The sequence below is a fragment of the Rana temporaria genome, chromosome 2, assembly GCF_905171775.1.
Source record: "Rana temporaria chromosome 2, aRanTem1.1, whole genome shotgun sequence".
NCBI classification, from domain to species: domain Eukaryota; kingdom Metazoa; phylum Chordata; class Amphibia; order Anura; family Ranidae; genus Rana; species Rana temporaria.
In genome coordinates, this window is record NC_053490.1 from 262,465,057 (window position 1) to 262,487,543 (window position 22,487).

The window sequence follows — 22,487 nt, forward strand, 5'->3', positions numbered from 1 at the left end:
TGTAGTGGCAACTATGCACGTGCTCAGTTTTCATTGAGTTTCTATGCTGAGCATTTCATTCCTTTTACGTCTGAGCAGCACATGTGACTATAGAGTTACACATGTGGGTGTATACACAGTGGTAAGTGACAGCCCACTACCTCCCTCCCTCCTCCATGCCCACTAACCAGCTAAACAGCTGAGGGCAGGATATTGCATGTGGAATAATGGAGGCTTCACCTGCCTCTTTTATTCTCAAACCCAGGATGGGGGGGCGTGACACTGCCTGTGAATGGCAGAAATCCACCCACAAAAAATAATAAAGATTTGATTTCAAATATATATTTGTATGACAATTTAAAATGGTTTATTGATAATAATTTGAGATTTTCCTAGCTTGTGACGGAAAATATTGATTATATGAAGACAGGAGGCGAGTATCTTATGCATTATCTTTCCTTTAATAATGCTCACAGCAGAAAAATGTATCTTAAAACATTCAGTGTAAAAAACTTGAACAACCACCACCCCCAGCAGACCATATAGTCACTAACCACGCCCCAACGGGGACTCCATAAAGAGGGGCTGCTGTGGTGGATCCTCCTCTTTCTTGATGCGACGCTTGCAGGGTAGAACGGCATCGGAGGAGAAGTAAACTGTAGCCTAGAAGTCTAGACCGGCCGGTCGACGACGGGCGTCTTCTGTGAAGAAGAGACGAGTTTCATCTTCATGAACCAACAGAGGTCCGATAACAAACGATCCCAACGGGGAATTAAACCTGGATGTAAATCCTCCCACGGACGGGGTTCCGTCCTTCTTCAAACTGGCAAAACTGTCTGCCGCACGCAGCCTGTCGGTCAGTAGCCTGTGAAGGAGAGAAAAAACAATCGTAATAGGGAGGGTAGGGAGGGAAGATACTCGCCTCCTGTCTTCATATAATCAATATTTTCCGTCACAAGCTAGGAAAATCTCAAATTATATCTCAGACAGGAGGCTCATATCTTATGCAAATTCAAAGCTAATGTAGCTATCACAACTTAACATATAAAACATAAGATATTCCTTAAGGGAGAACTGATCTGGATATGTGATCTGTAGGTCTGAAGTAAAACTGGCGGAACGTGGTCTCCGAGGACCAATCCGCTGCTCTCAATAAATCGTAGAGAGAGCCTCCTGATACGAGCACCTTTGTGGCCATTGCACCCCTGGTGGAGTGGGCCCCGAAAAGTGCGACGTCTATTCCCGCCATGTCCATGGCGGTCCTAACCCACCTAGCCAGAGAGGCGGGAGAAACTGGGAAATGGGGTTTAACATAGGACAGAAGAAGTTGGGAAGAGCCCGCCGGGCGCAGAGCAGAAGTCTGCGATTCGTATGTTTGAAGACAGCGGACGACACAAAGGAACGGATGATCCGGAAAAGAAGGGTAAAAGACCGAAGAGATGCCGGTCTTTGTCCTGCGTACAATGGAGAATTCAACTCCCTGCGGGGAAAACTGACGCCTGGAAATATCCAGCGCTCTGACATCCGATACTCTCTTGACAGAGAGGAGACAGAGAAGGACCGTCAGTTTTATGGATAACAGTTTGAGAGAAAGGTTAGTGTTGTCCCCCCAACTGGCGAACATATCCAGCACCTTGGAAACATCCCAGGTTGCTTGGTATCTAGGCCTAGGGGGACGTTGGAATTTTGCACCTCTCAAAAGACGGCATACTAGAGGGTGTCTGCCAATAGGTAAAGAATCAACCGGTATGTGATAAGCTGAAATGGCTGAACGGTAGATATTAATGGAGCTATATGAGCTACCAGAATCGAAGGAATCGGCCAAGTAATTGACCACTAGGGATACAGGGGCTTGCACGGGATCAACTTGCCGTTGATCACACCAGCGAACCCAACGCCCCCAGGCTGATCGATATGCCGATCTAGTCCCGGGGGCCCAGGCCAGGGCGAGGAGGTTTCGAGCTGACTCTGAAAGGATTCTATCAGGGGAAGGGATCCCGATACTAACCACGCGAGTAGTGTGAGATTGCCCTCCAGAACTAGGGGATGGGGTTCCCCGTTCGGGTTGGTGAGGAGGTGTGAGTATTGAGGGAGGTGTCTGGGATAGTCCACCGACATTGCCAATAACAGCGGGAACCAGGGTTGGGTCGGCCACCATGGTGTGATCAGTACCACCGTTGCTCCCAGATTGGTTATCCGAAGGAGGAGTCTGGATAGCATCTGGAAGGGGGGAAAAGCGTAGTGCGTCCCCTCCGGCCAAGGTTGGCGAAGAGCGTCTACAGCGTAAGCCTCTGGATCCGGCCTCCAGCTGAAGAAGTGGGGCAACTGGCGATTGAGCCGAGAGGCAAAGAGATCGAAAGATAGCGGACCCCAAAGTTTCTGCAAAAGGAGAAAGAGAGGCCGATCTAGTCTCCAATCGCTGGAATCTCGAAGATATCGAGAATTCCAATCGGCCACGGAGTTGAGGACTCCCGGGATGTATTCCGCTATAGGCGTGATGTTGTGGGACAGACAAAAGTGCCAGAAGTCCCTGGCGATATACGCCAACGTTTTGGATCTGGTGCCCCCCAGTCGATTGACATACTGCACCGCCGCCACATTGTCCATGCGAAAAAGAATACAGCATGCTGGAGAATGAGGCATGAAGCTCCTGACAGCGAATAGGGCTGCCAACAGTTCCAGTGCATTGATGTGCAGAGAGGACTCTGTTTGGGACCAGGTCCCCCCTGTAGAGGCTGCGCCGCACCTTGCGCCCCAGCCCAGTCGACTGGCGTCTGACTCTATGACCACGTCCGGGCTGGGATTGAATATAGCTCTGCCGTTCCACTCGACGGCATGATGAAGCCACCATTTCAGTTCCTCTGTGGTCTCCTGACATAGGGGAATCTCGTCTGAGTAACCGAGGCCCTGCCTCAGGTGCATAATTTTGAGCCTCTGAAGGGCCCTGTAATGTAGAGGGGCCGGGAATATGGCTTGGATAGAGGCAGCCAGTAAGCCTACCAGTCGAGCTAGGGTACGTAATGAGAGATATTTCTTGCGAAGTGCAGAGCGAATCTCTTTGCGAATAAGCGTAAGTTTGGGTTTGGGGAGGCTGAGGGTAGATTGGACAGTGTCCACTGTGAAACCTAGGAATTCCATCTGATGAGATGGGATTAAGACCGATTTCTCGCGGTTGATTATGAATCCTAGGTTTTGTATAAGGGACATGGCCCAAGACATGTGTAACAGGGCTTGGGACTTTGAGTATGCCATGATGAGAATGTCGTCTAGATAAATAATCAGACGCACTCCTCTGCTCCTCAGAGCTGCCACTACGGGCTTCATGATCTTGGTGAAACACCAAGGGGCGGATGATAGGCCGAAGGGGAGGCAAGTAAATTGCCACATCTTGCCTTTCCACGGGAAACGCAGCAGATGCTGGGAGTCCGGGTGTATGGGTACTGTCAGGTAGGCGTCCTTGAGGTCTACCTTCACGAGCCAGTCTCTGGGTTGGAGAAGGTCTCGTAGGAAATGAATTCCCTCCATTTTGAAGTGGCGATACTGGACGTGTTGGTTCAGACCCCTGAGGTTGATAACCGGGCGGTAGCCCCCTCCTTTCTTGTGCACCAGAAAGAGGTTGCTGATGAAACCTGGGGAAGAGGGATCCACCTCCACTATGGCCTGTTTGGTAAACAGATCTCTCACCTCCCTGTCTATGAGAAGGCAATTTTGTTTTGCAAAGCGGATGGGAGGGGGAATTATATTGAGTAGAGGAGGGAAAAGTATGTCTATCACGAACCCTTCTACGGAATTTAAAATCCACGGGTCTGCCGTAATCGCAGACCAGGCGTGGGTAAAATACCTCAGACGACCCCCCACTGGGATGAGGTCGGGTGTGATGTAACTCGTACTCACCGGTATAGGGTCTGGATCGAGGGTAGCCGCGTCCCCCGCGTCCGCGCCAGGGTCTGCCTCTGGGGGGAAAGAATGGTGCCGGTTGAGCCACCGGGGCGGAGTAGTGTGGAGCCTGGTACTGATATTGGGTAGAGTTCCTACCCTGTGGCCTGTAAAAATTTGCGCGGCCGGCAGAACGGCCTCTACTTCTGCCAGCCCTGTTGAAAACCTTATTGGTTCCGGCACGTCTCAGAGAACTCTGAGCTTTGTCCAGGCTGGAAAACAGACCAACGAACTTGTTAATGTCCTTAATGACTGAATCCCCAAAAAGCATGCCTTCGGCCGATGGGCCGGGTTCGGTCTCAGCCAGGTGTGAGAGTTGGGGATCCAGGCGCATGAGAATGGATCTGCGCCGTTCTACGGAACATGCCGTGTTGGCAGTGCCCGCTAGACATAGGGCTCTCTGTGCCCAACCCCTCAGTTGTGGTAAATCAACTGCCTGACCTGAAGTTGCAGCCTGTTCGGATAAATTTAAGATCTTGGTCAGTGGACCGATAAGATCTAAAACTCGGTCTTGTATCGACCGGAAGGACCTCTCAATGCCTTTTTTCTGAAATTTACCTGATTTTATTAGGTACTTAGTAAGGACGGGGTCTACCTCCGGGGTAGCCACCACTTTCTTGGGCAAAGAGGGTCTAGGGCATTCGGCTCTCAGCTTGTTGCGGGCCGTTCTGTCCAGGGACTTTCTGACCCAAAGCTCTACATACTGTGCCACATGCGGCAAGGGTGTCCACTCTCCGGAGCGCGGGTGAGTAATCGCGTCCGGGTGAAACAATGGTTCCCCTAAAGCGTCCAGTAGGACATCGTCCTGCGTGGCAGGATTGGCGACTGTGTCGGTCGCCATGACCTCAGCATCCTGATTAATGGATTCAGAATCAGATAGGTCTGATCTTTCAGAAAAATCCGCCGACTCCTCAGCCGAGGAATCTTCGTATGAATCTGGTTTGGTTCTTCTAGGAACTCTAAACCCCTTTTGGTGAGTCTCCCTGGGGTCCAGGGGTCGAACAGATTCAGGTAGGTGCTGAGGGTGATAGCCCGAGTTAGGGGCTATCTGCTGCACATTATTTCCTTCCCCTGCCGGGGAGTCAATTACCACCAATGTGTGCTTTCTTTTGTGTGGTACCTTTCCCTTTTTTAGCGGTGGTTCGCCGCTCTGCGGCGGTGGAGGGGGTACCACAGTGGGTTGTAACGCCCAAGCGGGTGAGGCAGTGGAAGCCAGGGCCGCTTGAATGGACATTTGTATGATGTCCTGCAATTGTGTGGCGCTCAATGTATGAGAAGTAGCAGCAGGAGAGGCATCTCCATTAATGGGATTAAATTCAGACATGTCTCTTACAATGTCTTCTAGGTATTTCTGTACAGAACAGATCTCAAGGTAAGGCAGGCACTAAGCAGGGAATGTAAAGATATAGAGCTAAGAGTTATCTAGCTGGACCTGCCAGTGTACTGCAGGTCAGTGCCAGTAAACTAGTTATTCTAGTTATATACTAGTATACTATATACTAGTTATAGTTATTATTGTGATATTATTGATAGCGATTGTATAGAAAAATTTTGCCAGACTTATCAGTTCCAGGTTCCCTATTCCTCCTCTCCGTCGGCGCTGAATGGCGACAGAGAGGAAGGGAACCTGAACTCGCCCAGCGGCCCGGGAACGAAGTCTCGCGAGACTACGGCCGCTGGGCGCTGATTGGACAATCGAGTTGAGGAGAAGCTCCGCCCCCCCCGAACGCGCGCTCCGCGTTGTAGTGAGTGAGGGAGACGAGTTCTCCCTCAATATGGCGGTGACAAGCACCGACGCGCTCTGGGAAGATAGTGGAGTGCTGAACAGTGAGAGAGGGGGGAAGCGAAAGTCCCGCGCGCTAGAGAAGCTGCACGATAGGAGCGGGAGATAAGGAGACAAATTCTGATAAATACAGGAAGAAGGTAAACAAGATGGTAAATCTAATGGAATGATAAATACAGGAAGAAGGTAAACAAGATGGTAAATCTATAATGGAATGAGATCAATCTAATGAAGAAATAGTTCACTCATGAATGGGAACAATAGCGAGGGTAAGCCAGGGAACAAACAGGAGTGAAAACTCAATATATATCCCTAGGCAATACCAATGTAAGATATATATATACTGATGACGATATGAAATAGAGTACTTATCTGATCCTGTGAGCAGAAAGAAAGAGGAGGATCCACCACAGCAGCCCCTCTTTATGGAGTCCCCGTTGGGGCGTGGTTAGTGACTATATGGTCTGCTGGGGGTGGTGGTTGTTCAAGTTTTTTACACTGAATGTTTTAAGATACATTTTTCTGCTGTGAGCATTATTAAAGGAAAGATAATGCATAAGATATGAGCCTCCTGTCTGAGATATAATTACTTTTTACTCTCTATTCCAAAGGCTGTTTTTATTTTTAACATGTGACCAGCAGCAGAGGACTAGAAGCTCCTCCTGTTTGTTTGTTTGTTTGTTTCTCTGCAGACAAGCTGGGAAAGATCTGGGTACAGGACAGCTGTATATTGATTGGGGAAAAGGTACTTGGGTGGTGGTGTGTGTGTGTGTGTTTTTTTTTTTTTTTTTTTTTATATAAAATAATTTCAGTGACATTATCCACATACGTAAATAGAAGGGACAATGTAAATTAACCGCTTGCCAACCGCCGCACGCATATGTATGTCAACAGAATGACAAGGGCAGGCAGATTGGCGTACAGGTACCTCCCGTTAAATCTGCTGCCTCATGAGTGTGTTCGCGGGTCCCGCAAACTCGATGTTCTCGGGCAGCCCGCGATTGCAGTCGGCAACGGCAAAAGAGGGGGATCCCTTTGTAAACGAGGAATTTCCCTATTCTGCCTAGTGACACTGTCACTGATGGCTGTTCCCCGTCATTGGGAACGGTCATCAGTTACGTGTCGCATGTAGCCACACCCCCTAACAGTAAGAATCACTCCCTAGGGAACACTTAGCCCCTACAGCGCCACCTAGTGGTTAACCCCTCCACTGCCAGTGTCATTTTCGCAGAGAGCGGACTTGAGCCTGCTCTCAAAACACATTTTTAAGAGGTGTACGCCTACTTAAAGCTAGAACCATCACACTTGCTGGAATGGGATCCCTTCCCAAAGCTAAGAAATTTCTAAGTTCACCAACTTGTACACAGTGTGTTATATGAGGACTTGAAGAGACCAGTCTAATTGTGTACACATCCCAGGAGGTTTGTGCAGAAGTTCCCCTCCAGCAGTTCCCATTGGAGGGGATCTAGCATGTGGTTCCAGATTATTTCCTACCTCAACAAATCCCTTACCCTTACTTGTGAGGATGTCTGAGTCGTTAAAGACTCTGTGGACAAAACTTTGTCATGCCTCAAAGCCTATGTTAATCACTCAAGCACCACCATGCAACTGTTGGGGTCTATGACCACTGGCCAGGCTGGGACATGGGGTATGACCCTAGATGGATCCCTCAGTACTCTGCTTGACAGACTTCCTGCACCAAAATTCTCATCTGGCACTGATTTCAGTACAGGTGTTCAGGATCCTCTGGCTGCAGAACTGGCCTACAGAGTTGAGAGGAGGATACTGTTTGGTGAAGAATGACTCTTGTCCAGTAAGAAGAGGCTAAGGTGCCCAGAGCAGTACTGCTGCTTCTGGGTTCAGGAAGCAGTCCTGTTGTCCCTCCCATCCTCTGTTTCAAAGCCCAAGTCCTCTAATCGGATCTGTAGCAACTCCTGGGCATCGAAACTAGCCAAGTTTTCCTTGTAATGAAGAAATGCCCCCACGTGTGAGGGGGCCATCTGCAGACGTTTAGGGTCACCTGAATTGTGGGTCCTTTGGACAGCTTAGCAATAGTTTCACATTTTGGGAGCGATTTTTACCACTTCACTACAAGTAACAATTTAACTACTATTATTGAAACTTGTTCATGGGTCCAAAGATCAATGCAGGCATATGTTTCATACTAAAGGTAGAGAGAGAAAATAACCGCTCAGTAGTCTTCAAAGACTACTGAAGCTACAGTGCGAAACGTTCGCTTTTGTTCCAATTTTTTTGCTGTTGGCATGTTCATTTTGTGATCGATTATAATTAAAAGAAAATTTTTGGAGTGCGGCTGTCCAAGTTTCCTTCGTATTTTTGTTTCATACTAAACTTGGAGGTTCTCAGCACCTCTTTGCACGTCCAGAAGTTCCAGATGGAATCGGCCCAGTTTGTAATTGCATCACTGGGAAATTTCTAGCATGCATAGACATCAAGGATTCCCCCCCACATCAGCTGTTCTTGAGATTTGCAGTGGGTGAGGAACATTTTCAATTTGTGTAGAAGAAATTTTATACTATATAGTATAAACCAGTGGTCCCCAACCTTTTTGGCACCAAGGACCGGTTTGTGGAAGAATATTTTTCCAAGGCCCGGTAGGAGGAATCGCGATGTGTTGCGTTAGCGGTTAGTGCGGGAACCCTGCAAATCCATTGCGGGTTCCCGCATCACATGTTTTGCGGCAGTTCACATTGCCCTATGCGAACTGCTGGGAGTGTCATTTAAAAGTTAACAACACCCCCAAATCAGTTCGCATATCGCAGTGCGATCTGCAAACTCGGACAGGAATCGGATCGCATGGGTGTGAACACCCATGCGATCCGTTTCTGCTACGAAAAAAAAGGGACCTGTGCGAGTTTGATGTGAATTCAGCCATACAATTTTTATGGCTGAAATCGCATCGCACAGAGATCGCATGTGATGTGCACTGCAGTGCGGTGCAAATCACATCCGAACTCTGACATTGGTGCAGTGTGAACCGGCACTAAATGGCCCAGTGTAAAAATATTATTAAATGTCCCAGTATAAAAAAGATTAAATGTCCCAGTATAAAAAAGATTAAATGTCCCAGTATAAAAAAGATTAAATGTCCCAGTATACAAAAGATTAAATGTCCCAGTATAAAAAAGATTAAATGTCCCAGTATAAAAAAGATTAAATGTCCCAGTATAAAAAAGATTAAATGTCCCAGTATAAAAAAGATTAAATGTCCCAGTATAAAAAAGATTAAATGTCCCAGTATAAAAAAGATTAAATGTCCCAGTATAAAAAAGATTAAATGTCCCAGTATAAAAAAAATGATTAAATGTCCCAGTATAAAAAAAATGATTAAATGTCCCAGTATAAAAAAAATGATTAAATGCCCCAGTATAAAAAAAATGATTAAATGCCCCAGTATAAAAAAAATGATTAAATGCCCCAGTATAAAAAAAATGATTAAATGCCCCAGTATAAAAAAAATGATTAAATGCCCCAGTATAAAAAAAAAATACTAAATATCCCAGTATAAAAACGATTAAATGTCCCAGTATAAAAAAGATTAAATGTCCCAGTATAAAAAAAATGATTAAATGCCCCAGTATAAAAAAAATGATTAAATGCCCCAGTATAAAAAAAATGATTAAATGCCCCAGTATAAAAAAAATGATTAAATGCCCCAGTATAAAAAAAATGATTAAATGCCCCAGTATAAAAAAAAAATACTAAATATCCCAGTATAAAAACGATTAAATGTCCCAGTATAAAAAAGATTAAATGTCCCAGTATAAAAAAAATGATTAAATGCCCCAGTATAAAAAAAATGATTAAATGCCCCAGTATAAAAAAAATGATTAAATGCCCCAGTATAAAAAAAAAATACTAAATATCCCAGTATAAAAACGATTAAATGTCCCAGTATAAAAAAGATTAAATGTCCCAGTATAAAAAAAATGATTAAATGCCCCAGTATAAAAAAAATGATTAAATGCCCCAGTATAAAAAAAAAATACTAAATATCCCAGTATAAAAACGATTAAATGTCCCAGTATAAAAAAATGATTTAATCGTTTTTTTATACTGGGACATTTAATAATTTTTTTATACTGGGACATTTAATGTCCCATAATAAAAAAAAGATTAAATGTCCCAGTATAAAACAATATGCATGTCCCTCCGCAGTGCCCACTGTACTTAGTCTCAGGGCGGGAATGTGAGGGGAGCCGTTCGCTTGCGGGAATGCATAGAGGGGGAGGGCGGAGAGATGACCTAATGCTCTCATCGGGCGGCTGCGACGCTGTGTAGCGTAGCCTTGCAGCCCTGAATGTTAGGGCGGGACAGCGGCGCTGATTGGCCAGGAGGATCAGTGCAACAATAGCGAATTTTCATTCGCTATTGTCACACAATGGGCGGGCTCGGGAGTGCAATGCTCTGCACCTCGGCCGCCACAGTGAAATAATTTAAAGTTCCTCGGGCGGCCCGGTACCGTTTGATCCACGGACCGGTACCGGTCCGCGGCCCGGGGGTTGGGGAACACAACACCGCGCTACTAAATTAACCATATAAATTGCAGCCAACACCACAGAATAGATCAATCCTGCAAAAAACAAACAAATAAACATAAAGTGTAGCGCTAAATATACGTGAATAGGAGATTGGATATATTGATAATTGTCCAATCATATATAACCGTATAAGTGAAAAGTGATGGTATATCCACAGATACAGAAAAAAACTGAAAAAAAGTCTCTACTAAATCCTTGAAAACAGTTCATAATTATTGGTTGTGCAAAAATTGTAGTGACTAATCTTCACAGATATGAGATGAGAAAATCCAGCACCGAAGTGGATGGAGGCTTACCAGAAACAGTGGACCCAAAATAGGCTTATACCTAGTGGGTCATACACGCTTATGATTGATGGTACCCAGCATGAAGGTGAAGTCCAATGCATGATCAGGAAAGGGATGACTTGGAATCAACTTGAGATGTATTGTAAACTTAGATCCATAGGGAGGTTCAGACACTCAATTCAATGGAAGGAAGGAGAAAGAAGGCAAAGATGCACATAGTGTAAATCCGTTTTAAAATTTACTTAGCAGCAAAGTTTAAAAAGTTACACTCACATTTTCAGCACTTGTATCAGGCATATAACAATAGGCAGTAATGTCAACAGGTTCCCGATGCGTTTCGATCTAAACGATCATCATCACCAGATGATGATCGTGCTGGGTACCATCAATCATAAGCGTGTATGACCCACTAGGTATAAGCCTATTTTGGGTCCACTGTTTCTGGTAAGCCTCCATCCACTTCGGTGCTGGATTTTCTCATCTCATATCTGTGAAGATTAGTCACTACAATTTTTGCACAACCAATAATTATGAACTGTTTTCAAGGATTTATTTAGTAGAGACTTTTTTTCAGTTTTTTTCTGTATCTGTGGATATACCATCACTTTTCACTTATACGGTTATATATGATTGGACAATTATCAATATATCCAATCTCCTATTCACGTATATTTAGCGCTACACTTTATGTTTATTTTCAATTTGTGGCCTTTAACTTTTCCCTGTCCATGGCTCCCCATGTATTTGCCGGGGTGCTTGCCCCAAGCCTTGTGTTATTGCATTCTCAGGGAATCCACGTATTTTGTTGTGGACCTGGACAAAGATGTGTAATACCCTTACTGTCAGGTCCCTATGAGGTAGGTTTTTTTTTTTTTGTTCTAAACAAATTTTATTACAAGACAATTTTTTGCCTAAACAAAGCAGTCGTTTGGGTATAGTATAAAGGTGTTTTGTTTTGTTGAGTAACCTGGTGTAGGTGGAGTTTAAAGTGGAGGTTCACCCAAAAAGTTTAATTTTTAACATTAGATTGAGGCTCATTTTGTCAAGGGGAATCGGGTGTTTTTTTTTAAATCGAAGCAGTACTTACCGTTTTAGAGCGCAATCTTCTCCCCCGCTTCCGGGTATGGGCTGCAGGACTGGGCGTTTCTATTTGATTGACAGGCTTCCGACGGTCGCATACATCGCGTGACGATTTTCCGAAAGTAGCCAAACGTCGGTGCGCAGGCGCCGTATAGAGCCGCACTGACGTTCGGCTTCTTTCAGCTACTCGTGACGCGATGGATGCGACCGTCGGAAGCCTGTCGATCAAATAGGAACGCCCAGTACCAAAGACCATACCCGGAAGCGGCGGAGAAGATCTCTCTCTAAAACGGTAAGTACTGCTTCGATTAAAAAAAAAACACCCGATTGCCCTTGACAAAATGAGCCTCCATCTAATGTTAAAAAAAAAAATTTGGGTGAACTCCCGCTTTAAGTTGGGTGACAATAGCTTTTGCTTTGTTCACACTAAAGATATCTGTAGGAGGTTCTGCCAATCACAGCTCCGGCCTGTGTCTTTGGTGTGTATGTTCTGGGACTAACAGGGATTTGAAGCTTCCATCAAGCAACATCATCTATCCCACCCCCATATTGTTTAGCAATACAAGGACGTAGAGGAAGAAGCGAGGGGACTGTCATTTACCATTTTATATGTGCCCAAACTTGACTGTATAGTCACAGATGGAGAAAAAGGAGGAAATTCACTGCATCATGCTTAGTAGATGTGGCAACGGCTGGTCTACACAATCTCAGGCTGCAGCAGGGACACAGACTAGGAGGGACAGTGAACAGCAGGACGAACCAGGTTTTTTGCAATCTAAAGAAAACAAATGATTTTAAAGCGGTAGTTCACCCTCACTTACATAATTTTTCCATCGAGACAGGCATTGTAGCGCGAGCTACAGTATGCCTGTCCCGATTTTTTTACCCCCGTACTCACTGTGTACTTGTACATTAAAGATTTCGGCTCCCGCGGGGAATGGGCGTGCCTATGGAGAGGGAGGATGATTGACGGCCGGCCCTGGCACGTCACTCTCCCCGAAGACAGCCGAAGTAGGTCTCGGCTCTTCACGGCGCCTGCGCACAGGCGCCGTGAAGAGCCAAGCCTATTTCGGCTATTTCCGGAGAAGCGTGACGCGCCAGAGCCGGCCGTCAATCATCCTCCGTCTCCATAGGCACGCCCATTCCCCGGTATCTTCGATGTACGAGTACAAGGTGAGTACGGGGGTAAAAAAATCGGGACAGGCATACTGTAGCTCGCGCTACAATGCCTGATTTTATGGTAGCAGAAAAAAAAAAAAAAAATTTTGCGTTCATAGGGTGAACCCCCGCTTTAAATTGCAATTTAAATCGCTATTAAAAAGGCTTGATTAAAATCAAATTGATTTAAAATCATATTTTTTTAGAGCAACTGTCATTTCTGTCCCGCAGCGGCTCCTCCTCTGACCTGCTGTTGACTCACCGACAGTCCCATTCACTTTGATAGGATGGCTGGTGATGTGGCAGTGACGCAACAAGGTGAGGGATGTAGCGGCAGCAGGTGAGTGGATGTCCGCTAACAGGCGCTGCCGTGATGGATCTGAAATGACAGGTGCTCTTTTTAAATGTAAGGACTTATTCTTGCTGGTAGTTGGAATCTTTAATATTTGCAAACAAAATGAAGGTTTCCTATTTAGAATAAGCTGTCAGGTTAGTTAAACAGCGATATCAGAACTGCTTCAATCATACAGTTTGTAGTGTACAAAGATTTGCAAAACAATGGGATGAAGGAATATGCCTGAACTTTGGTTTATCTCATGGTTACTGTAAAATTGTGTGAATGCATCAATGCAGTGCATGTTGTTTCAGCTTGTAGAGCTTGGATTCATTAAATGCGTTTACCTAAAATGTAAATATTGCAGAATATACAGCCTTAACGCTACATAGCAAAGCTCCATTTTATGCTGAATAAACTAAATTATTGTATCTTAACCACTTAAGGACCGCCTCCTGCACATTTACGTCGGCAGAATGGCATGGCTGGGCACAAGCACGTACCTGTACATCCCCTTTAAGTGCCCAGCCATGGGTCGCCCGCGACCCGGTCCGAAGCTCCGTGACCGTGGGACCCTTGGACCCGATCGCCGCCGGTGTCCCGCGATCGGTCACAGGAGCTGAAGAGAGGTATGTGTAAACACACCTTCCCCGTTCTTCACAGTGGCAGCTTCATTGATCGTCTGTTCCCTGATATAGGGAAAGACGATCAATGACGTCACACGTCCAGCCCCGCCCCCTACAGTTAGAAACACATATGAGGTCACACATAACCCCTACAGCGCCCCCCTAGTGGTTAACTCCTAAACTGCAATTGTCATTTTCACAGTAAACAATGCATTTTTATAGCAATATTTGCTGTGAAAATGACCCAAAAATGTGTCAAAATTGTCCGATGTGTCCGCCATAATGTCGCAGTCACGAAAAAGATCGCTGATCGCCGCCATTAGTAGCAAAATAAAAAAATATTAATAAAAATGCCAAAAAACTATCCCCTATTTTGTTAACACTATAAATTTTGCGCAAACCAATCGTTAAACGCTTATTGCGTTTTTTTTTTGTTTTTACCAAAAGAATATGTATCGGCCTAAACTGAGAAGAAAAAAAATGTATAACTTTTTTGGGGGTATTTATTATAGCAAAAAGTAAAAAAATATTGTGTTTTTTTTTTCAAAATTGTCGCTCTATTTTTGTTTATAGCACAAAAAATGCAGAGGTGATCAAATGCCACCAAAAGAAAGCTCTATTTGTGGGAAAAAAAGGACATCAATTTTGTTTGGGAGCCACGTCACACGACCGCGCAATTGTCTGTTAAAGCAACACAGTGCCAAATCGCAAAAACTGGCCAGGTCCTTTACCTGCATAAAGGTCCAGGTCTTAAGTGGTTAAATCGAAAACTATCTTTACATAGATTTTTATTCCAAAAGCATTTTATTAAAATAAATTTGATTTAAATAAAAAAAAAAAAATTATATAATCATTGATTTAATATCCACCCTGGTATGAACACAATGTAATTTGGGTTTAATGACATTTTAAGGCCCACTTAACTCATTTGTTCAGTGCCACTTAGGCTTTTCAGCACCAGACATCGTTTTTTTGTATTTGCAAGGCTGCCATCTGGACCTCTTTTCACACATATTTGTGAGCTTTTATCAGGTTGAAGTTCAGGCCTCTGCTGACTCCCACTTCTACTGCAAGTTTCTTTTAGCCGCTCTTTGATTTGGTTAATATTATTCTCTTGTTTGGGTCTGTTGGCGCTTTTTGCTGTGTTGTCCACCTCTCAGTTGTATTGCTTGGGGGGATGTCCCTTGGTCAAGACTTAAGAGCCTGTGTCCTGCACTCTACTCCTGCACTCTACTATCAAGAAATTTGGCTTTTTTCCCTGTCTCTACAATCTTTTTTTCTTGGAGTACAGTACAGGACACAGGCCACCCTCTCCTCTGTTCTGGCATTTTCCTTTGCTTGTCAAAAAAGAGTATTGCTGTGAGCAGGAGGGGTTTTATGAGCTGGCCTAACAACTTTTTGTGAGTGTCCTCACCTGAAAGTATCTGCAATATAATAACCCATGGTCAAGACTTAAAGGAGAAAAGGATTCCTCAGGTAGGACCTTTTGGCACACGGGCAGAAAAAAATGTCACATTTAAAGGCATCTGTGTTGTTGTTTTTTTGTCTTTAATAAACAATTAATTTAAAGGCAATTTTTCGGCCAGCTTCTGGCCACATATCTGGAGCATAAATTCATATGCCTGTGTACGTGTAGCATTAGTCAAAAATCCTTATTTTACACAATGAGCTTCTGTATTGATTACCCAATAATGTGATGTTTAATGAGTGCCCCTTATAACTTGTTTGCATTGCAGGTAAAGAAGTTCTGCTTTTAATGCAGGCTTTGAATACTCTGAGAACACCAGAGGAAAAACTGGCTGCCCTTTGCAAGAAATATGCTGATCTTGTGCGTATTACATATTAATTGCTTTTATATGTATTATTGTTAATATGTATATTGTCATTAATGATAGATTTACAAGCTTTTAATCTTGTACTGCTTCGTTCAGCTGGAAGAGAGCCGGAACTTCCAGAAGCAGATGAAGATTTTGCAGAAAAAGCAGTCTCAGGTGATAAAAGAAAAGGTTCATCTCCAGAGTGAGCACAGCAAGGCCATTCTTGCACGAAGCAAACTGGAATCGCTCTGCAGAGAGCTTCAAAGGCACAACAAAACATTAAAGGTTAGCAATGTTTTATAATGTCGCAATCCTAGCTCCATCAGAAGAGATCTGGAACTAAAAAAGTATTATCAGCACTTCCCTAAAATGCAACCTTTGTATCAGCTTTGTTAGGTTATGGGCTTTCCTATTTATTTGTAAAAAAAATTAAATAATCTGTTTTGTCAAAAGCTGTCAAGCTTGAATAGGTACGTTTCATAATAAACACAACCCATGAAAAACACCCAAAAGTTACACTATGTAACTGAATACCTGAGGTCAGCCAGCTTCAGATAAAGTGTATTATAATTTCAAACTTGAGAATATTTAATATGTTATGTTTTTTTCTGAATATAGAATATTCTCCTAATCTCATTGACTTGTATTCGGGAAATTCCAGATTTCACATTTTACTGGTGTTGAGCTGTTTCCATAATGGGATATGTGTTAGTTTCCTTGAGAAATGAGTAATGGGGGATTTAGCTTCTACTTGCCTTATATTGCCATCTTAGTTCCAGCAGCAGACAGGAGCATGGGACCAGTGGAGCCTCTCCTTTGTATATCTTTCTGAGAGGGGAAATTTGTTCCACTGACTCAGGGTTTTCTCCCTGAATACCGAGTAAAGAATTCCCTCCGTCTACTAACCAGCAAGTGATTAACCAGGTAAAGGGGCGCTACAATTTTTTTATTTCTTTTCATATTTGGCCACTATTTGTCTTCATTTTATGATTAAAAATTGCTTTTAGATAGAACGTTACAATTTGAAAATTAGTTAAAGGGTTCCTAAGTTTTAAAATGTTGAAAAAGGTTTGTCTAGATTGTGGGTGGTTGCAAGATGATGCAACTGATCAGGTCAGCCATAGGGCCGAAAAACTGGTGAGAAACAACCTCCTCCATGAGCTTTACACATTGCAAAGATTGTAACAGATGTATTGCTGCCATTTTGTAGAAATTGCCTTTTTCCACATCCTTTTTCAAACTGGCTTAGTCGTTCTAGAGCCTAAATGTTTAGGCTCTAGCATCCCTCTCGCCCCTTCCTAATACTGATCTGAGCCCTCATTAGATCCAGCCCTGTGCACGTCTGCAGCTCTTCTCTCTCCTCACTTCCAAGTCTTGCTGGGGCATCAGGGAGCCATTGGCTTCCATTGCTGTCAATCAAAGCCAGTGACGTGGGGGGTATGCAGAGTGTCAATGGACGCCAGGAGCTACCACGCACAAGGGCACTTGACAGAGAGGAGCAGCCAGGAGCGCCAGCAGGTGGGACCAAAGAGGCAGTTTCTGTCCGCTCTGTGCAATTTCATTACACAGTGTAGCAGGTAAGTATAGACATGTTTATTATTATTATTATTATATATTATAATATAATTTTTTATTTTGCCGTCATTGTCACCAACTGAACTTAATTCTTAATAGGAAAAGTATCATTATCCCATCCCTTTGGCAGAGGTATTGTCTTTTAAACTACCTTAACAAAAACGTTCTGTTGGAGAGGTGTACTTTAATTTGATCTCCAGTTATATACAAACTACTGGGAGCAATAAAGGTTTATACTTGAGAAATATACTTGAGAAATAACCTAATTAAATTTTTTACTGATATATAGGAAGACAATATGCATCAGGCGCGTGAATATGAGGAAGAGCGTAAAGAAGCCACTGCACATTTCCAGATGACGTTGAATGAAATCCAAGCACAGATGGAGCAGCATGATGTATACAATGCTAAGCTCCGCCAGGAAAATGCAGAGCTTGGAGATAAGTTAAAGAAACTTATTGAACAGTATGCCCTGCGAGAAGAGGTGAGGTATTTGTATATACATTTAGCCCCTATGATAGTGATCATGTTTTTAATTCTTAATTAAGCTTACCCTATAAAACTGTCAAAACATCCAGTTTCTGGAGAAAGGGTGTTTAACTTGAGAATCCAAAAGGTTTCTCTGGAGCATAATCTCTTAAACCTTTCCCCATCCGAGAAGGAACGAGTGACTGACTCAGCGGCCGGGAGAAGAAGTCGACTCGGGTCGTTATCGTGATACTGGGCAAAATGCCAGCATATTGGGGGGGGGGGGGTAGGCATTCTCAGTACGCCTGTGTTCTCCAAAACAGGCCCTAAGAATTATAATTGTTTTACCCATGTATTGTAGGTCACAAGAGCAACCAGATGCAATAGAGTACGTGGATCGAAGAGCATGTCGAAAATTCGTAGTTGAAGCAATAGATTATGCCTATATTTTAATGGGATATTGGGAGGAGCTTCATATATGGGCCAACAACCCCTTTGCGAAACACATTTGGGGAAATTTCCCAAAACTAGTGCACACTGAATCTAATGCAACGGTGCTTAAAAACCAATCCGCTTGTAGGTTTTATTATTAAAGGTTCATTTAGAACAAGCTGAAGTTAGAAGCTGGTTACTATGCTGCACTAGATTCTGTGGGCACAGTTTTAGTAAATATTTACTCCACTGTCTTCTATGGCAGATACATAGATGCTGTGATCATCATCTGGCAAAGGTCGGAAGCCAGTATCCATGAGTTAATTTCTTATTGAGAATTCATTTGGCATAACTTTCACATCGGTCATCAATAAGGAAGTCCTGACCTCCGTGCATTTGGATCTCTTGCATGGGAATTCTGGGAGGATATGTTCATGTGTACATTTTAAGCCCACAGCTGGCAACTCCTATTTACATAAAGAGTTGTCATAATCCTCTGTGTAAATGGAACATTTCGTATAGTCAGCATTGCAGGCTGTTCAGAAATTGTACTGGGCAGAAGGATTATTGTCATCAGAGGTATCAAGCCCTGAACACACGGCCAGGAATCTCGTCAGGAAAAAAACTTTGGTGTTCCTGACGTGATTCCTGGCAAGCTTTCTTGCTCGCCGAGTGTACACACACACCATTCAAAAGAACCGCCGTTCTTTTGAATAGCAAGAATGCGGTGACGTCATAGACTACGACGAGCATGCGCTCGTCACATTCGATGCGGTCGCCGCCATCTTGCTACACCCTACACTATGCCTTGGAAGCTACCGCGCATGTGCCAAAGTCTCCGAGCATGCGCAGGTTTCCATGGAGGCAGGCAAGTATACACACGCTCGGGTTTCTCGGCAGGAAAACACTGCCAAGAATCCGGACGAGAAAATAGAGATCTTCAGGCAGTTTTCTCGACGAAAAACCATACACACGCACGGTTTTCTCGGCAAAAAGCTCTGCCAGTAGTTTTCTTGCTGTTGTCGAGAAAACCGTGCGTGTGTACGAGGCCTCAGTCTCTCGATCCCTGCCAAATGGGATAAGGTTCAAGAGGTTATGCACAAGAGAAACCTTTTGGATTTTCAAGTTGGGCACCCCTTTCTAGGGGGGGTTTTAACGAGAAACTGGATGTTTTGAACATTTTATAGGCTAAGCTTATGCTTTAGGTTGTGCTTTTTGATCCTACTATTTACCATCTTCTACTTTTTTGTCTGTTTTGCATGAATTTAGACTTTTCATCAATAGACTGATTTAGGAATGCACCGATATATCGGCTGTCAAAAATGATCAGCCTGAAAATGGGGTTATCAGCATTTTGCCGATACAAAAAAAAAAGTGACGACAATGCTGCTTCCCATCGACTTCAGTGCAAAACTCCGCCCCATCTGGAGAGATTGTTAAAATAGAAGAATGGGTTTTTCTTTTTTAAGTCATACTTGCCTAGCTGCATGCAGCATTGGTCCCCCACTGGCTCTAGCACTGAGAACCGAGAGATGACAGGCTGACCTGGGTACCGGCCCAGACATGTGGACAGATCCTGACCATATGGTCACGATTCTTCCTGAGACTGGACCGGCTTTGTGACATCAGCCGACAGCGGGCTTTAGCCTACTGTCTGCTGAAAACGGGTCACAGGAGTGCAGAACAAACTGCACTCTTATGGTCCACAGGAGTAGTACAGTCAAACAAGCTTTCTCTTTTTTTAAAGCATAACGCCATGAAAAAAATGTATTCTCTCATGCTGTGGGGCTGTGCCCGCACTGCATGGGTAAACTGCTTGTCTTGTCTAGGGGCGCAAGGAAAAGCTGCACTTACCAGTCCTTCATATAGTATCTAATTTTAACCAAGTCAAACTGTTTATTGTTTTAGCACATTGATAAAGTCTTCAAACATAAGGAGCTTCAACAGCAGCTAATTGATGCCAAACTACAGCAGACAGCTCAGCTTATGAAAGAAGCTGAAGAACGACACCAGCGGGAAAGAGAGTTTGTAAGTACAGACTGTTGATGGAGAAAGTTTTATAGCTAAAGTCGGCATTTTAGAAAATGCCACATTTATATTTATCCAGGCTTGTACGTGACAATCATTCAAATATATAGCTATTGGTTAAATTATCCACCTGTGAAAAGATAGTATTTAGTAAATAAATGACAGGCAAGGTTAACAGGTTTCTATATGCCTAGTGTGTTGGTTTAGACCAGATAACCTGAAATGAATTGCTGTGGTAGATGTAGCCATTGCCTTCAGATAAACCTAATTCTGGATATAGTAAATAAATCCAGGGCTTGGGAGCTTGATGGAATTTCCAAAGTTGCACAAGCCTAGAGGCACAATATACAGTAGCTCATTGCTCCAACGTTGGAAGTAAAGTACAGATTGTTATTACAATTCTAGTGTTACAGCTGTACAGTCATGTTCACCTCTTCACACTTATCTATGTAGTGATCGTGACATTTCTGAGTTCTAAGTGAACTGTCATGGGCAGGGGAGATACGTTTCCTCCTAATGTGTTAAAGGGAAGGAGCAGCCTCTTGCACCAGCTGTGGCACAGCAGGAAGGCTTTATTATAATTTGTGTCTTTTCATGAAAGAAACATTGGGTGCTGTGAAATCTAGCTCCATGCAGTACTTTTATTTAATGAACACTGTCTGTCCTTACAGCTGCCAATTGCAGTTACAGTTCTGCTTAGGAGTAACAACACATTCTTTGCCTTTATTGTACAATGCCCAATTATTACTAAAGATCTTGTTTTATCTGCGAAAACAGATTAGTATTGCAGAATTTTTCCAGCTTACCTATAGACTCCTGGTGGTCTGTAAGTGATCACAGGTATCTCTTTGGGTCAGCCAGGCAACTAGTGTTCTTAGAAACGGGTCAGCAATGGGAACCACTTATTCCTCTCAGTAAGAATGGAAATGTGTGGTGCTTTAGTCGTGTTTGTACTGGCCTATACATTTCACAGATGTGCAGACTGTGATGGGCTTCACTTTTTTTTCCACAATAGTGCATGCATGCTGTAACTCAATATACCTGAGAAAAGATTTGAAATGAATAGCATTGTGGTTCTGTGCAGCAGGTTGAATGAAATGGCTTGTTTTCTTTTCTAGTTGCTGAATGAGGCTACAGAAACCAGGCAAAAATTCGAAGAGCTTAAACATCAAGAAACTCAACTGAAGCAGCAGGTTAGAGAATTGTGCATTTTGGTGCCTTTTTTTTTTTTTTTTTAGCTAGTGCAAGTGACAGATAATGAATGTGCAAAAGATTGCCAACATATGAGTAAACTGAAAATAATGCTTGAATGAAAAAACCTACTGAAATGTTAAAAGATTCGTCCTCTGAAGGGTAATGGCGTGCAAACAAACATTCAAAAAACATGAACTGAGTGATCATAGAACACAATCAAGGTATAAAGTGATGGTCACATAAATGTGCATGGGTGAAACGTGATGGGTCCTTGAATATGACAATATATTGTCAATTGCAGGTGGGTGAACAAAGTCACACATAAACAGTGATGGATGTGGGGTTATGACTCTTCTGTATCTTCCCCTGAGGTGATAGGTGGCCTCTTACCTCACTGCTGTGTATACAAAAAACCTGGGGAGGTCCAGCGTAATCCTGCCTGTGAGGTCCTTGGGTGGATGTGGGTCTGGTTCCTGGGTGTTAAAACGCAGCTCACTCGTCCGATATGCGTTGTATATCTCTATATAAAGTGCATGTATGGTAGCAGGGGAAAGGAAGTAAGGGAATCCCAAAATAGTGTAATATGTTTGGTAAAAGTTGATGTTTAAGGCAGGGATTGACAAATCCCGGGCGCCAGGTCGCCATGGCGACTAGAAATAGTGTCCTGGCGACTTGGCTTGGAAGGTGGGCAAAAAAAAAAAATTTTTTTTTTTTTTTTTTTTTTTTTTTGTGAGCTGGTGCCATCTGGTGGTGAGCCGTTGGTATTACAAGTTATTACCACCAGATGTGAGCTGGCGCCATCTGGTGGAGGCCGTTGGTATTACAAGTTAAGCATTACAAGTTAAACAGCAATTCTAATGTCATTTTTCACTATTTTCACTGCCATCTTTTTCCCTCTAATTAGAACCCCCAAACATTATATATATATTTTTTATCCTAACACCCTAGAGAATAAAATGGCGATCGTTACAATAATTTCTGTCACACCGTATTTGCGCAGCGGTCTTACAAGCGCACTTTTTTGGGAAAAAATTACACTTTTTTAAATTAAAAAATAAGACAACAGTAAAGTTATCCCCATTTTTTTTTATATTATGAAAGATAATGTTACGCCGAGTAAATTCATACCCAACATCACGCTTCAAAATTGCGTTTGAACACCGTTTACATATGCGGGCGCTGCTCACGTATGTGTTCGCTTCTGCGCGCAAGCTCGTCGGGACGGGGT

At 43.5% G+C, this 22,487-nt stretch overlaps 1 protein-coding gene across 1 annotated transcript in view; it reads left to right on the plus strand.

The window, feature by feature from the left end:
* TXLNG (taxilin gamma) overlaps positions 1-22,487 on the plus strand; it is a 79,262-nt gene that overhangs the window by 34,282 nt on the left and 22,493 nt on the right. The window contains exons 3-7 of the mRNA XM_040336872.1: positions 15,482-15,573; positions 15,677-15,847; positions 17,427-17,621; positions 19,946-20,065; positions 21,184-21,258. Of these exons, the coding sequence (XP_040192806.1) occupies positions 15,482-15,573; positions 15,677-15,847; positions 17,427-17,621; positions 19,946-20,065; positions 21,184-21,258 (653 nt within the window). The remainder of the gene's footprint in view (positions 1-15,481; positions 15,574-15,676; positions 15,848-17,426; positions 17,622-19,945; positions 20,066-21,183; positions 21,259-22,487) is intronic.